This window comes from Hyperolius riggenbachi, chromosome 9 (assembly GCF_040937935.1).
Source record: "Hyperolius riggenbachi isolate aHypRig1 chromosome 9, aHypRig1.pri, whole genome shotgun sequence".
Lineage (NCBI taxonomy): Eukaryota > Metazoa > Chordata > Amphibia > Anura > Hyperoliidae > Hyperolius > Hyperolius riggenbachi.
In genome coordinates, this window is record NC_090654.1 from 43890603 (window position 1) to 43906367 (window position 15765).

General features: G+C 46.6%; 2 protein-coding genes across 4 annotated transcripts in view; one reads left to right on the top strand and one right to left on the bottom strand.

The window, feature by feature from the left end:
- LOC137532276 (zona pellucida sperm-binding protein 2-like) overlaps positions 1-15765 on the bottom strand; it is a 180576-nt gene that overhangs the window by 161735 nt on the left and 3076 nt on the right. For 2 of the 3 annotated variants that reach the window (XM_068252613.1, XM_068252610.1), the window contains exons 1-2: positions 6152-6191; positions 3263-3359 (exon numbers count right to left, since the gene is read on the bottom strand). In XM_068252613.1, the coding sequence (XP_068108714.1) occupies positions 3263-3299 (37 nt within the window). In that variant the 5' untranslated portion in view covers positions 3300-3359; positions 6152-6191. Of the gene's footprint in view, positions 1-3262; positions 3360-6151; positions 6192-15765 lie in introns of those variants that run through there. The other variant, XM_068252611.1, reaches the window with a different exon arrangement.
- The window catches only part of LOC137532277 (NUAK family SNF1-like kinase 1), a 55973-nt gene continuing 40309 nt past the window's right edge, over positions 102-15765 (top strand). The window contains exon 1 of the mRNA XM_068252615.1: positions 102-852. Within this exon, the coding sequence (XP_068108716.1) occupies positions 562-852 (291 nt within the window). The 5' untranslated portion in view covers positions 102-561. The remainder of the gene's footprint in view (positions 853-15765) is intronic.

Here is a 15765-nt window from a genome sequence, read left to right on the forward strand (position 1 = left end):
CCAGACTGCAGCTAAGCTATGCCCATTTCCTAAGAATTTCCCCTCCCACTCCTACTAAGAGAATGCAAGGCCGGTCTGCAGGCTCACAACACTCAGCAACTGCACAGCGAGCTGACACACAGAGGCAGCACTGCACTGACAACCACTAACTATATAAAGCAGAGAGCCATCCCTGCTAAGAAAACTCTGCAGAAGCCCTGAGGAGCCCCCAGTCACAGGCTGAGCAGCACAAGCCGATTACAGGAGCCTCTTCTGACTTCAGAACTTGGAGCAAAAGTTTTGGAAAGTTTTAGAAGTAGAACTTTTTAGGTATAGCAGCTGCTGGGCACTTTGATGTCAGCCAACATCTAGTCTAGTTTTGGGACACTGATTACAACAGCAGTTTATAGGCAAGTTGTGCTATCTGTGTTTTTTTTCCTTTATTTATTATTAATAATATTTTAAATTATTCAAATATTTATATTGGCATAAAATGCCCTTTTTGGGCCGACAGCCTTGACGAGTTCAGATTCAGAAAGCGTTTTTTTGGTCGAGGTACCGTTAATATCCAAGACTGACGCCATGACAGGTGTGACTTGCCCGAGGGAAGACGGCACTTGTGACCGGTGCATGCTGCCTGGCAAGGTGGCCGGGCACTTGGGGCAGAGGAGGGAAGAGGACAGGGGCCTGAGGTGGGACAGGTGCGATTCTTGCAGGAGCCCAGATCCCAGGCCGGCGGCGGGGGACGGCAGCCCGGTGAAGAAGCACCACCACAAGCACAGCATTAAGCACCGCTATAAACTCCTAGAGACTCTGGGGAGAGGAACCTACGGCAAAGTAAAGAAGGCAATGGACAAGACTACAGGGATGATGGTGAGTGCCACTTAATAGTACTTCTATATTGTAATGCGCTGTCACAGTCTGGATACACTGTCGATGCTGGTTTAAAGGTAACTTGAGGTGAGGGGAATATGAAGGCTGACATGTTTGTTTCCTTTTAAACAATGCACATTGCCTGGCTGTCCTGCTGCTCCTCTGTCTTTAATACATTTAGCCATAGCCCCTGAACAAGCATGCAGATCAGATGTCTGACAAATCTGACAAGACATGCTTGTTTCAAGTGTGTGATTTAGACTCTACTGACCAGAAAGATCAGCTGGTTTTCTGTCTTTAATGCTGGGAACACACGTTTCGTTTTCCCGCACGATAGATGCGTTTGATGGATAAATTCCATCATGTCCGATATTCAACTCAATAGTTTTACCGCCCAATTCCTCATAAAAGTGAATGGAAAAAACGATAAGAAAAACGAGCGGAAGAGAATCAAGTGGTCAATCGATCGAACGGAGAATCGCACTGAAAAAACGTATTAAAAAAAACGCATAATGCTAGGTACACACCATACAATTTTCTGTTAGATTTACCCGCCAGATAAATGTTTTTCAACATGTTGGAAAATATCTATCTGGCAGGTAAATCTAACAGAAAATTGTATGGTGTGTACCTAGCAGCCTCTGATGAATTGATGCCATGCTAGGTACACACCATACAATTTTCTGTTAGATTTACCTGCCAGATAGATATTTTCCAACATGTTGTCTGGCAGGTAAATCTAACAGAAAGTTGTATGGCGTGTACCTAGCATACTTTTAGCCACAGACCCTGAACAAGCACGCAGATCAGATGTTTCTGACAAATATCTGACATGATTAGCTGCATGCTTGTTTCAGGTATGTGATTCAAACTGCTGCAGCCAAAGAGATCAGCAGGACTGCCAGGCAACCGGTGATGCTTAAAAGGAACATCTGATTTTAATCTACAGATGCCTGGCCGATTTTACCACTGCCGTGTAGTATGAGGACCAACAGATTTTGAATACCATGAACAGACTGTGTAGGTAAGCTCTTATACTACATTGAAGTGGTAAAATTGGACAGTAATCTGCAGATAAAAATTGGATGTGTGTACGGACCTTAAAGGTAGCCATACAGTCGCCCAATTAGATGTTCAACCAGATAAAAATGTTTAATCGATTGTAGATTCATGGTTACACACGGAAACACAATCCCCCATGTTGTGGAAAGTAGATCTCACAACAGTGTAAAGTTGCCTTCATTGTTTCTGTTTATTTTGCTGAACCTTTAAGTGAAAATTGCAGAGAGGCAGATCTCATTATGATTCAGGACGTTGAGACTCAGTGTGAATTCACAATGGCTGGAAATTCCTTCACTAACGAAGTCAGCAGAATGAAAGAGAGACGTTCATTGTGTTCAGATTTTGGTGACAAATTCTATTTTAAGTGCAGCGGCAATGATGGTGACTCTGCGGCTAATCTGCTTTACAACTGATAGGGCAAAATATCTGCATTGTATCTGCATTGCTGACGATTCTCCCAATCTCAGATGACAGCATAGCAAGCGATCGTTTATAAACAATTCTTCACATGAACGATCGGAAATGACCATTTGAGACCACTAAAACTAGATTGACGGGATAGCTCTCAAAATCGGATTGATGTCATTCACCTGATCGGATTGGTTAGATTTGTTTCCATCAGTGGTCACAAGCGATCACTTTCGATTATTCCTATGAGGAATCGTTTGTAAGCGATCATTCAGCAAATTGTACCGTTTGTAGCCACTTTAACTCTAATTAAATATAAAAAAACACTTGAACTTACCTGGGGCTTCTTGCAGCATCCTGGATTCATCCTGCGCTGTCCTTCTGAGACCCTCCGGCCAGCAGTGATGGCTCCTGAAAGTTGTCCGGCCACGCTCCTCCTCTTTGCATCTACCACCACAACAGCATTCTGTGCATGTGCAGTATGGAAAATAGCTACTGTGCATGCGCAGAACGCTCTCAGGAACGGGAGTGTGATCAGGGTGCGCGCGGCTCAGTGACGTGCATGCACAGTAGCCTGCAACTGGCCACGACCAGCCAGCTTTCAGGGGATCGCCGCTGCTGGCTGGAGGGTAGCGGAAGGACGGCGCGAGCGCAGGATGACTGCTGGGGCTGCATAAAGCCCCAGGTAAGATAAACAGGTTTTTTTTAGACCTTAGTAACCCTTTAAGGGGCAGCCGTCTGACCATCTTGTTCCTTATACTTGTACTTCTTGACGTTATTTTGGTACATACACACTTGTAAAAGCTTGACCTTACCAACAGAGATGGGTCAATGAGATGCAAACGACTGTAAGATGATGCAAATTTTATGCAAATATATGCAACTTGGAATAGATTTAAAAAAATGCAGCTCAAAACTATACATTCACCAATTGACTCACCGATGAACAGACTGCCATTTCTGATCATGCATTTCATTGCTAAACTCTCCAAACTTGATTGGAACAGTAGAAATGAACTTCACTGAATCGATTGAATCTGATGAAAAAATGGGCCCGTTTTTAAAGTTCTGTTTAACATAATCAGCAGGTCTAAAACACTCACATTCTAAGAGCAGTGCAGCACTTTCTCTTCTCCTCTAGCACAACAGCAGAGGAGAAAGGTTCCTACACAGCAGTGGTAGGCAGGGGATTATATCAGTGCTGTACCCAGGCCCGGATTTACCTTACAGGAGCCTATAGGCACAGATGTCCTATCTAGACTTCGCAATCTGTGAATCTCTAAACCCCAGCCGAACAGCACCAAAAGTGTGCTGGTTGTCCTTTTTCCCTTACTTCCCTTGCCCGTCATAGGTAGCTACAGATGCCTCTTAGTAGTAGGTAGCCAGACGTACCCTCAGTATGACCCTGACTAAAGGGAGATCTCTTCAGTGGAATGAGAGAGCTGCGTAAGTAACCTCTCATTTACACTCTCATCAGGACTTTGCATAGGGAAGGAGGGAGGGAGGCACTCAAGGGGCAGAGTGAGCCGCCTTTCCATCATCAGGCGCCTGTAGGCACGTGCCTACAGTGCCTTATGGTAAATCCGGCCCTGGCTGTACCTCTTCCTTTAGGATGGCAATGTATATTTGCTGCCTAAATTTCACCGGCTGCTCCAGAATCTGTAAGTTGAGTAATATTTATTTAAGGTGGCCTGGCGGGCACACGCGCCCACATTTTGCCAGCAACCACCCGCGGAGACCCCAGGCCAAACAGCTGAGAGCGGAGCTGCAGCGTGGGATGTGTCATCTGCAAGGGGCTGGAGGAAGCACCGGGTAAGTAGAGCGGGGGGACTCGTTTTGGCTGATGACTCCTTTAATGTACTTGGAAAACAGAATTACAAGAACTTCGAGGACACTATTTCCAAATCTTGGACCTTCCTCTGTAACTGAGGCACAGGATGAGGGAGAGAGGAAGGAGCACGTGTTGCTAACACGCTCCAGGATTACAGTGTCTCAAAATCCGTGCAGTTGGGCAACAGCGAGTCATTGCAGCCGCAGGGAGCCTGAAGACACGTCTGTCAGTCAGCAGCCTACCCATCTACCACTGAGTCATCTCTGCGCCAACAACAGAAACCAACGGCTGTATTGATCCTCACCAAAGCCCCAGGACAAATGTCTCCGTCCAGTTTTCTGGTATTAACAGATAAACTCCCAGACTGGGCTGTGGCAGAGGACATGTTGTCACAACTTGTCACAAAATGCCATCAGCACATGTTTAACATAGCTGACGTTTACCCTAAACATCAACATCAAAACAATTGTAAAGCGCTTTTCTCCCGTAAGACCAAAAGCGCATCAGCTTGTCTCAGTTCAGTACATATTTATGTGTACAGAGGGAAAAGTTATGTGATCAGAAATGCCAGACTAAACAAGGGGCCTTTCAGTCTTGATTTAAACATGTCCTGGGATTGAGCTGTCTTGATTAAGTTTGGCAAGGCATTCCACAGGGTAGGGGCAGCATGACAGAAAGCTCTGGCTCTGAAGGTTTTTAGTTGGACTCTGGTGATGTAAACACATTCAATTGTCTATTCTCGCTCATTATGTGTATATGTGATGTTTATTTTTTTAACTGCTGCATTAACCTCCCTGGCGGTAAGCCCGAGCTGAGCTCGGGCTAAGCCGCCGCGGAGGATTTCTCAGGCCCTGGTGGGCCATTTGCATAATTTTTTTGTTACACGCAGCTGGCACCTTGCTAGCTGCATGTACAAACCGATCCGCGTCGATTCGCCCCTCCCCCAGACCCCTTGCGCAGCCTGGCCAATCACCGGCAGGCAGCGCTAAGGGGTGGATCGGGACTCCCTCTGACGCCATGACGTCATCCCGATCGTCGCCATGGCGACGGGGGAAGCCAAACCGGAAATCCTGTTCTGAACGGGATTTCCTGTTTGCTCTGATCGCTGAAGGCGATCGGAAGGGCAGGGGGGATGCCGCTGCACAGCGGCTATCATGTAGCTAGCGCTAGGCTGCCAGGGAGGTTAAAACCCAAGGTGCCTACACCTGCAGAATTAGTGTCCCCAGATGCTCGCCTCGGCCAAAAACCCACTAACGTGTATACAAGGCTTTAATAAGGAGGGCTATAATATAGATTGCTCGCCAGCGGCAAAAATCTGCAAAAAAGTTAATTCGCTATATTCATTCTACTGCCGTTGGCGCGTAGGGATGGATGGTTAATGAGATGCTAAAGATGCAAATTTAATGCTAATTTTAAGCAAATGTATGGCGCTAGGAAAGGTTCTTTGTCGTCGCAGCGCGTTTGAAGTCCTATAGGGACACAGAACTGTGCGAATGCTACTGACACCGGACACTACTTGTAGGATTGGATGAAGCAATGGGATTTACTATGGTGTTTATGGGAACCACGTCAAAATCTGTCACCGTGGTTCAAAGACCATTTCCATTTCATTTGAATGGAGCGGCGGTTGATGATGCCTAAACCGCACTTTTTTGGCCGCCAAAGACGTCAGTTTACCACCCCTGTGAACCAGAGATGGATTAAGATGTAATGGGGCTCTAGGCAAGGTAGTAGATTTGGGGCCTCTTTGTGGTCGTTTTGGTAAGCTAAAGTGGAGAGAGGTCAGAGAAGGTGGGAGGTGGGCCCCTTGACTCCCACTAGGCCCCGAGCACCTGCCTAGGTTGCCTGGTGGATGATCCTGCTCTTCTGGTGTGAACCAGCCCTTAGGTAGTTTAACTCCACCCCCTTTCCCCCTTACCCAGACTCAGCCCTTTTCTCACTTTGCCTCTGTTTTATATGCACATAAAACTAAATATAATCAACCTCAGTTTTTCTTACCAAATGTGTAACTACAGGCGACGGAGCTAGAAAGCTGTTAAACAGTAAAAAGACAGTTGATTGGTTGGAGAAGGCTGCGTTACTAAGCAACTGCTGGGTTGGCCATATTGTTTCAAGAGCCTCGGTCGTTTGGCCTATTGAGGCCGATTCAAAAGTTTGCCTGAGCCTGGCTGAGAATGCTCTGTGGGTCAGAGTACAAGTTTTTGTGGAATTTTTAGACCTCTCTGGAATACACAGAATTCAATGATTAAAGCTAAAAAAAAATCTCTGGAAGAATGGGAATGTGATGAGAATGAGAACAATCCAATGCGAAGCCTGCCTGTGTCCTGCCAAATCAAATAAACTGTTTGGCTCAGATGTAAATAATGAGAGGACTGATATTTCTTTCATTGCCATGCCTTTAAAAATAGTTCGGTTCCCCTGGGACGCCGCGAAGAGCAGCTGTTTCACATGTATGCAGAGGCTGACTGGAGGGAAATGTCTGCCAGTTGGAGAAGGTGGCGGACATGTTCCGCATATGAGATGACGATGGGCCTAGCTGTTGCCCCAGCAACCATAAAATGCCAGCTAGACCTGGTACAGGAATGTAAAGCTTATCCCAACATGGCAATGACCGTGGCGGAGCCAGTGACGTGATTCTATAGAATGAACTCTGCGTGAGACCCTCAGTGTGCGGTTCCACAACGGGGACCCCTTTCTCACGCCTGGCTGTTCCCTGAGATGGGGAGCCAAGATGCTAGATTTAAAGGTGCAACTCAGATTTTCTTTCAAAGAACAGCAAAACAACATGCACCTTCCGTCTCAATTTACTTGAAAAATGGTTCATCAAATTTCATATACAGACATCCAATGATGACAGCAGTCAATCAATATGGTGTGGGTGTGATGCCAAACATAGCTTACGTGTCCTTGGCAAAGGGCAGGCTGAACAGTGTGGAGTTGGGCTTCAGGCACTTTTTTCTTGTGCAAGAGTTCAGGTCCATATTAAGGATCTAGTTATTTTGGTAGAGCCTTGTAAGCACACACCCAGGGGCATAACAATAGCTCCTGGACCCCTGCCATTGTGGGGGGGCCCTATACATAAAGCAAAGCAGAAGTGCTGTGTTGTACAGCACCCACTCTCTCCAGGACGACAGGTCCTCTTCACTCCAGGTCATTGCTGTGCTGTGCAGCCAATCGCCTTGCAGCTCCAGTCTCTGTATGTCATGTGACAGAGCTGGAAGCTGCATGGTGATTGGCTGCATAGTGCGGTGATCAGCTGCACTGGAGAGAATTGAAGAGGACCTGTCATGCCACCGGGAGCAGGTAATAAACAACGCTCCACTGCTGGTCTGCATTATGTACAGGAGCAGGCCAACCGTGATGGAGGTCAAATATTTATTTCCTTTTAACCACTTGCCGACCGCACACTCATACCGTGCGGCGGCAAAGTGGTAGCTGGAGGACCAGCGACGCAACTGTGCGTCGCCAGGTGCCTCCCTAATTAATCAGGAAAGGCCGCTCGCGCGAGCGGCCGTTTCCTGTTAGATCACGGAGCGGGTCTCCGTGAATAGCCTGCGAGCCGATGATTGCGGCTCGCAGACTAAATGTAAACGTAGGAGACATTTGTCTCCTTTGTTTACATTGTACGGCGCTGCCGTAAGGCAGATCGGCAATCCCCGGCCAATCAGCGGCTGGGGATCGCCGCCATGTGACAGGGGACAGCCTGTCACTGGCTGCACAGGACGGATAGCGTCCTGTGCAGCCCCGATCACCGGGGATGAGCAGGTAGGAGAGGGAGGGGGGAATTTCGCCGCGGAGGGGGGCTTTGAGGTGCCCCCCCCCGCAACATGCCTGCCCACCGGAGCGATCAGACCCCCCCTGCACATCATCCCCATAGGGGGGAAAAAAGGGGGGCGATCTGATCGCTCTGCATGAAACATGATCTGTGCTGGGGGCTGCAGAGCCCACCCAGCACAGATCACAAAAAATAACGCTGGTCCTTAAGGGGGGGTAAAGGGTGGGTCCTCAAGTGGTTAAAGAGACACTGAAGCGAAAAAAAAAATGATGATATTATGATTTGTATGTGTAGTACAGCTAAGAAATAAAACATTAAGATCAGATATATCAGTCTAATTGTTTCCAGTACAGGAAGAGTTAAGGAACTCTAGTTGTTATCTCAATGCAAAAAAGCCATTAATCTCTACCACTTTCAAAGTCGTGGAGAGGGCTGTTATCTGACTTTTATTATCTCAACTGTAAGTGAACTAATTACTTTTTCTCTGCCAGAGGAGAGGTCATTAGTTCACAGACTGCTCTGAAAGAATCATTTTGAATGCTGAGTGTTGTGTAATCTGCACATAATAGAGAATGATGCAATGTTATAAAAAACACTGTATACCTGAAAATAAAAATATGAGGATATTTTCTTTGCTGCTAATCTTCTAGTAATTATTCATAGTACACAACCAATTCACTATATCATATATTTTTTTCCGCTTCAGTGTCTCTTTAAGCAATACCAGTTGCCTGGCAGCCCTGATGATCCTTTGCCTCTGATACTTTTAGCCGTAGACCCTGAACAAGCATGCAGATCAGATGTTTCTGACATTATTGTCAAATCTGACAAGATTAGCTGCAGGCTTGTTTCTGGTGTTATTCAGACACTGCTGCTACCAAGTAGATCTGCAGTTGCCTGGTATTGTTTAAAATGAAATAAACATGGCAACCTCCATTTACGTCTGGCTTTAGGTTCCCTTTAAGAGAGACACTCCTGCAAGGCACGCCTTCAGACACTGTACAGGGCCTGATCTGAGGAAGTGGTTGGTTACCACAAAACGTGCGGCTACATGTTTAATTGTCTATTTTATGTATCCTGTGTCCTATTTCCTTGGAGGAAAATGCATATCTTGCTGTCCATTTTTATTGTTTTTAGTACTTTAATGATTTTAGATTTTTTTGGGCGCCTCCCAGGAGGATTAGTCATTGCTGTTAAGAACTTGTTCATGCCAGTTTTGCTGCTGAGTGCTGTGCAGCACCCACAGAGACCAAAATAATGTGTCCCGTCACACTGCATGGCAACATACTGCCAGAGACCTCACACTGCATGGCAACATACTGCCAGAGGAGCCCTCGCACTGCATGGCAACGTACTGCCAGAGGAGCCCCATGCACTGCATGGCAATGTATTGCCAGAAGAGCCATCACACTGCATGACAACATACTGCCAGAGGAGCCCTCACAGTGCATGGCAACGTACTGCCAGAGGATGCATGGCAACGTACTGCCAGAGGATGCATAGCAACATACTGCCAGAGGAGCCCTCACAGTGCATGGCAACGTACTGCCAGAGGATGCATGGCAACGTACTGCCAGAGGATGCATAGCAACATACTGCCAGAGGAGCCCTCACACTGCATGACAACGTACTGCCAAAGGAACCGTGTTGTGTGAGCAAGCCTTAAAGGACAACTGAAGCGAGAGGGATATGGAGGCTGCCATATTTGTTACCTTTTAAGAAATACCAGTTGCCTGGCTGTCAGTCTAATCCTCTGCCTCTAATTCTTTTAGTCATAGCCCCTGAACAAGCATGCAGCATATGAGGCGTTTCTGACATTAATGTCAGATCTGACAAGATTAGCTGCATGCTTGTTACTGGTGTTACTCAGACATACTGCAGCCAAATAGACCAGCAAGGCTGCCAGGCAACCAGTATTGTTAAAAAAGGAAATAAATATGGCAGCCTCCATGTTCTTCTTACTTCAGTTGTCCTTTAAGTAAGAACTTACTCTGCCCCCTACCCCCCTATATTACACATGGGTGAAGAGCAGAGACATGGGCTGAGGGAATCTGGCCCAGGATCATCTGTATGCAGTTTGTATGTTCTCCTTCTGTTTGTGAGGGTTTCCTCCAGGCACTCCAGTGTCCTCCCACATCGCAAAAATATACTGATAACTTAATTGGCTTAAATTTAAATAAACATATGATATGACTATGGTAGTGAATGGGATTAGATTGTGAGCTCCTCTGAGGACAGTCAGTGACATGACTATGTACTCTGTGCAGTGCTGCAGGAGATTGCAGTGCTATATAAATGCATAATAATAATATGGTAGGACAACAGACTATGACTATGGTGGGATTAGAGTGTGATCTCCTCTGAGGACAGTCAGTGACATGACAATGTACTCTGTACAGTGCTGCAGAACATGTCATTGCTATATAAATGCATAATAATAATATGGTAGGACAACAGACTATGACAATGGTGGGATTAGAGTGTGAGCTCCTCTGAGGACAGTCAGGGACATGACTATGTACTCTGTACAGTGCTGCAGGAGATGTCATTGCTATATAAATGCATAATAATAATATGGTAGGACAACAGACTATGACTATGGTGGGATTAGAGTGTGATCTCCTCTGAGGACAGTCAGTGACATGACAATGTACTCTGTACAGTGCTGCAGAACATGTCATTGCTATATAAATACATAATCATAATATGGTAGGACAGCAGACTATGACTATGGTGGGATTAGAGTGTGATCTCCTCTGAGGACAGTCAGTGACATGACAATGTACTCTGTACAGTGCTGCAGAACATGTCATTGCTATATAAATGCATAATAATAATATGGTAGGACAACAGACTATGACAATGGTGGGATTAGAGTGTGAGCTCCTCTGAGGACAGTCAGGGACATGACTATGTACTCTGTACAGTGCTGCAGGAGATGTCAGTGCTATATAAATACATAATAATAATATGGTAGGACAGCAGACTATGACTATGGTGGGATTAGAGTGTGAGCTCCTCTGAGAACAGTCAGTGACTATGTACTCTGTATTGTGCTACAGGGACTATTTAAATACTGAATAGAAATACAAATAGTCCCCTATTCAGATTTACTGTCAATGAAAAGTCCAGGGAGGTTGTACCAGAGTTGTAATCTCCAGTACAGGAACTGCTGTAGCCTTTATTAAGTACAAGAGTAATGACCACAATGTTACCTACATAATTCATGGATATTGCTTACAAGTGCAACACGTTCCTCTGTTTAACAAAAGGTCAGTCTCATTCAGTGAGATCTGCTGTATGGAGTTCAGGAACAGGAAGTCTGGCCCGGATGAAACAAGTCGGATTGACCTCTCCTTGTTTACTCTCCTGTTACATTCTGTATTTCCCTCCCTGAATCACTTGTTCAGTTTTTTCGATGGACAAGCACTTTGTTTCTCATGGCGATGAGCACAGCTCAGGCCGTCCTTCTGGTGTACCTCACTAAGGTATCTTCAGGCTGGAGAACATTGTAAGACACAAGTGATCCTGCATACCTAGTCTAACTTAAAGTGTACCTGAGACAGAAGCGCCAGAGCTGCGGCCACTAGGGCGCGCTCTATAGGCAGTAGCAGTGTTAGGGAGTCTTGCCCAAGGCCTCCTCACTGAATAGGTGCTGGATTACTGAACCGAAAGAGTCGAGATTCAAACCTGTGTCACCTGTCGCCTTTAAGGGACCCTGAGCAGTGGCTAAAAATGAAATCTGGACTTACCTGGGGCTTCCTCCAGCCCCCCAAAGCCCACGAGGTCCCCCGACATCCTCTACTGCCCTTCTGTGGCATGCATGGTTATCTAAAGACTGGACCACGCATGCGCTGGACTCTTATGGTGACCGGCGTGAGGACACGCAGATTATCGGAGCCAGCAGCAGGACCATAGAAGGGAAAAAGCGGATTACGGGGGGGAGGGGGGGGACTGGCCAGATAAGTCCAGATTTTATTTTTTAGCCACTGCTTATGGTCCCTTTAACCATTACACTATCCAGTCACTGCTTCATGCGTTATAAAGAGAGGACCAGCCAAGCTGAGCATCCATGTTTATACAGTTGTGTCTGCCAGTAGGATCTGATCATGTCTTCAAGACGGACCCCCTACAGTTGGACGTTTATGGGAAGCTAAAACATTTGGTGAGTTGTTTTTCTTTCAGCACCGCAGGCAGAGACTTTGGAATGTTTCTATTTATTTATTTTTTTCTTGTCTCTTGACCAACAGTTCCTAAAAACACAACTGCTGAGTTGAGTGCCCCTTTAAAGCGGACCTGAACTCAGAACTTCCTTTCTGCTGTAAAAGATAAGCAACAACATAATCATACCTTCCAACATTTTGAGATGAGTAAGAGGGACACTTTAAGACACGCCCATGCGACACACACAGCCACGCCCCTGCCACACCCCTCGTCGTATATCACAGAGAATTGAATAATCAAAAGATGTATATTTACTATTCAAACCTCACTGGTGCTGCCTATTGTTATTAGTTTTCCATCATTTTAACATGTGAAAATAAGAAATCTGTCAATTTAAATGATGGAAATAAGGAAACAAACATATTTTTAAAGAAACTCTGTAACAAAAAAAAAGTTCCCCTGGGGGTACTCACCTCGGGTGGGGGAAGCCTCCGGATCCTATTGAGGCCTTCTCCGTCCTCCCCGGTCCCACGACGGTGGAGAAAATCCTCCCGGAGTGGCAGCGATGTAAATATTTACCTCCTTGGCTCCAGCGCAGGCGCAGTATCCGCTCTCTGCACATAGATTGGCGAAAATAGCCGATCTCCGTCCGGCCGCTCTCCTGCGCAGGCCCAATTCTCCTGCGCCTGGTTAGTAGAGCGGACCCGACAGAAATTGGCTGTTCCCGTCTATTTCCGTGCTGAGAGCAGCAACAGCGCCACCTGCTGGAGCCAGGGAAGGTAAATATATCAAGCCTTGTCGGGCTTGACGGGGAGGATTCTGGGATGCTTCGGGGGAACCAGTGATGGATTGCCTGTAGCTACATGGATGATGAAAGCCTCATTGGGACCCTGAGGCTTCCCCCTCCCGAGGTGAGTACCCCCCAGGGGTTGTTTTATTTTTTTTTAGTACAGAGTCTCTTTAAGTAGAAAAATACACATATTTACATAGGTCTGTACATCAGCCCTGAAAGAGGGACATATATGAGGTAGAAAGTAGATGGAGTAATTTGGTTCCCAAAGAGGGACTGTCCCTCCAAAAGACAGTTGGGAGCTATGGCATAATAACCTTTAAAGAAAAACATTTCTTTGTTACAGCTGATACAATTCCTGCAATCAATCTGCAGTGTGTCTACTTCCTGCTTTCATGGAAGCAGAGATATTGTTAACATCCTTTGCTTTCAAATTAGCCTCTCTGCAGTGGCAGTCAGCTGGCACAGGTGAGGGGTCAAATTACAACTTGTGATTAGTCACAGATAAGGGGGAATTAGACTGGCTAAACCCTCTAAATACATACAGGGAGCATTTCTCTACGTTTTCCTTTTGTCCTGTGCAAGAGTACAGGTCCACTTTAAAGGGACACTTAAAGGGAACCAGAGAGGAATGGGTTGTTAAAATAGAAAAAGATTTTATACATACCTGGGGCTTCTTCCAGCCCCATAAGCCTGGATCACTCCCACGCCGCCATCCTCCGCTTCCTGGAACTGCCGGTACCGGGCCTGTCACTTCCGGCGGACGCGGCCAATTGTCCGCATCACAGGGGGTCCCTCCATACCCGTACGCATGCGGCTGCGCAGTAGGCAGCCTCATGCGTACTTATATAGAGGGAGCTCCGTGTGATGCGGAGAATCGGCCGCGTCCACCGGCCGACTGGCCGTCTCGCGGCAATGACGGGACCCGGTACCGGCAGATCCAGGCAGCAGAGGACGGCGGCGTGGTAGCGATCCGTGCGTATGGGGCTGGAGGAAGCCCCAGGTATGTATAAAACCTTTTTTTGATCCTCTCTGGTTTCCTTTAGGTCAGGAATAAAAAAATCAGTTTTACTTGCCTGGGGCTTCTACCAGCCCCCTGCAGTCACTCATGGAGCCTCCGGTCCCCCGCCGCCAGCTAGTTTCGTTTTCGCTGACATTCCTTGACAGGTAGTCGATGGGCTTTCTGCGCAGGCCTGGCCACGCGTATCCTTCTTCATGTTCCCGTCCTCAAACGTGAAGATAAATACGCGTGGCCAGGCCTGTCAGCGAAAACGAAACTAGCTGGTGGTGGGGAACCGGAGGCTCCGCGAGTGATTGGGAGGACACGGGGCGGCTGCAGGGGGCTGGTAGAAGCCCCAGGCAAGTAAAACTGATTTTTTATTCCTGGGTTAAGTGTCCCTTTAAGTCATGGCTGTTTTTTTTGAAAAATGTACTTCTCTACAATACCCAAAGTTTTATATTTCCTCATGGCTTTCCCAACTTTCAATTGTAAAGGCAAAAATGTAGATGTGAAGTCTCTTATTCCCACAGGTTACACCCACCATCCACAGGCCTCAGCCCCCTTCTCATAAATGTAACAATGCTATTTCCTGAGGCAGTCAGCTGTAAAATATGCAAATGTGTGCAGAGGGAAGATAAAGAGCATTGCTACATTTGTATTTTGTGAGAAAACAATCCTAGTTGGACTTGCCAGACAAAATGTGTCATGCTTTCTTGTGCTGCAACATGAGGTGCTGCTGTCGCCTCGCCTTAGCGTGCTTATGGCTGGACCCGCAAGAAGTGTCTGGCAGACAGCTGTGTCATCACTGGGGAGGGCAGGGACAGCATGACTAGATACAAAAATGACTGAAAGGTCACTACAGGGCAGATTTATGATGATAGAGCACAAAAAGAGTTATGGCAGACAGCAACCAATCAAAATACAATTATCTTCTTTTGTTTATATATGGCTATTAAAAGTTTATTTCTTTTTACTGATGGAGGACATTCATGTTTCCCTTTTGTTTCCCGAGTAATTAGTGAAATTGTAAGACAAGAATGTGACAGTGACTTAGCAACCACAAAACATGTTTCCTTTTTCCACTTAGAGAAGGGGTGTAAAACTCCAATATAAAGTTGGCTGAAATTGAACTCAGTAACCTCAATGTCTAGTGTCCACCTCCGTCCCTTATAAAATTCCCTGGTGCCTATTGCTCTCCCTCCCTTCCTTATACAATTCCCTGGTGTCTATTGGCCCCCCTCCCTTCCTTATACAATTCCCTGGTGTCTATTGGTCCCCCTCCCTTCCTTATACAATTCCCTGATGTCTATTGGTCCCCCTCCCTTCCTTATACAATTCCTTGGTGTCTAGTGACCACCTCCCTTCCTTATACAATTGCCTGGTGTCTATTGGTTCCCCTCCCTTCCTTACACAATTCCCTGGTGTCTAGTGACCACCTCCCTCCCTTATACAATGCCCTGATTTCTATTGCCCCCCCCCTTCTTGTACAATTCCCTAGTGTATATCCCCCCCCCCCCTTCCTTCTACAGTTCACTGATGTCTTGTGGGTCTCCCCTATACAGTTCATTGGTGTCTAGTTCTCCCGATTTCCCCCCCCCCCCTCCATACAGTACCCTGGTGTCCAGTGGTCCTCCTCCCGCCTCTATTCCATACCGTGGTGTTTAATGCCTCCTCCCTTCCCTATACAGTTCCCTGGTAAATAGTGGTCCTCCCTTCCCTCCCTCCCCTATACAGTTCCCTGGTGTGTGTTGCCCCTCACCCATACAGTTTTTTGGTGTCTAGTGCTGCTAAATGTAGGAGAGGTCAGAGTGTTATAGCCTTGTACATCCCCCCATTCACTATATTGAAGGGCAGGTTTGAGTTGTGGTGGTGGAACACAATAA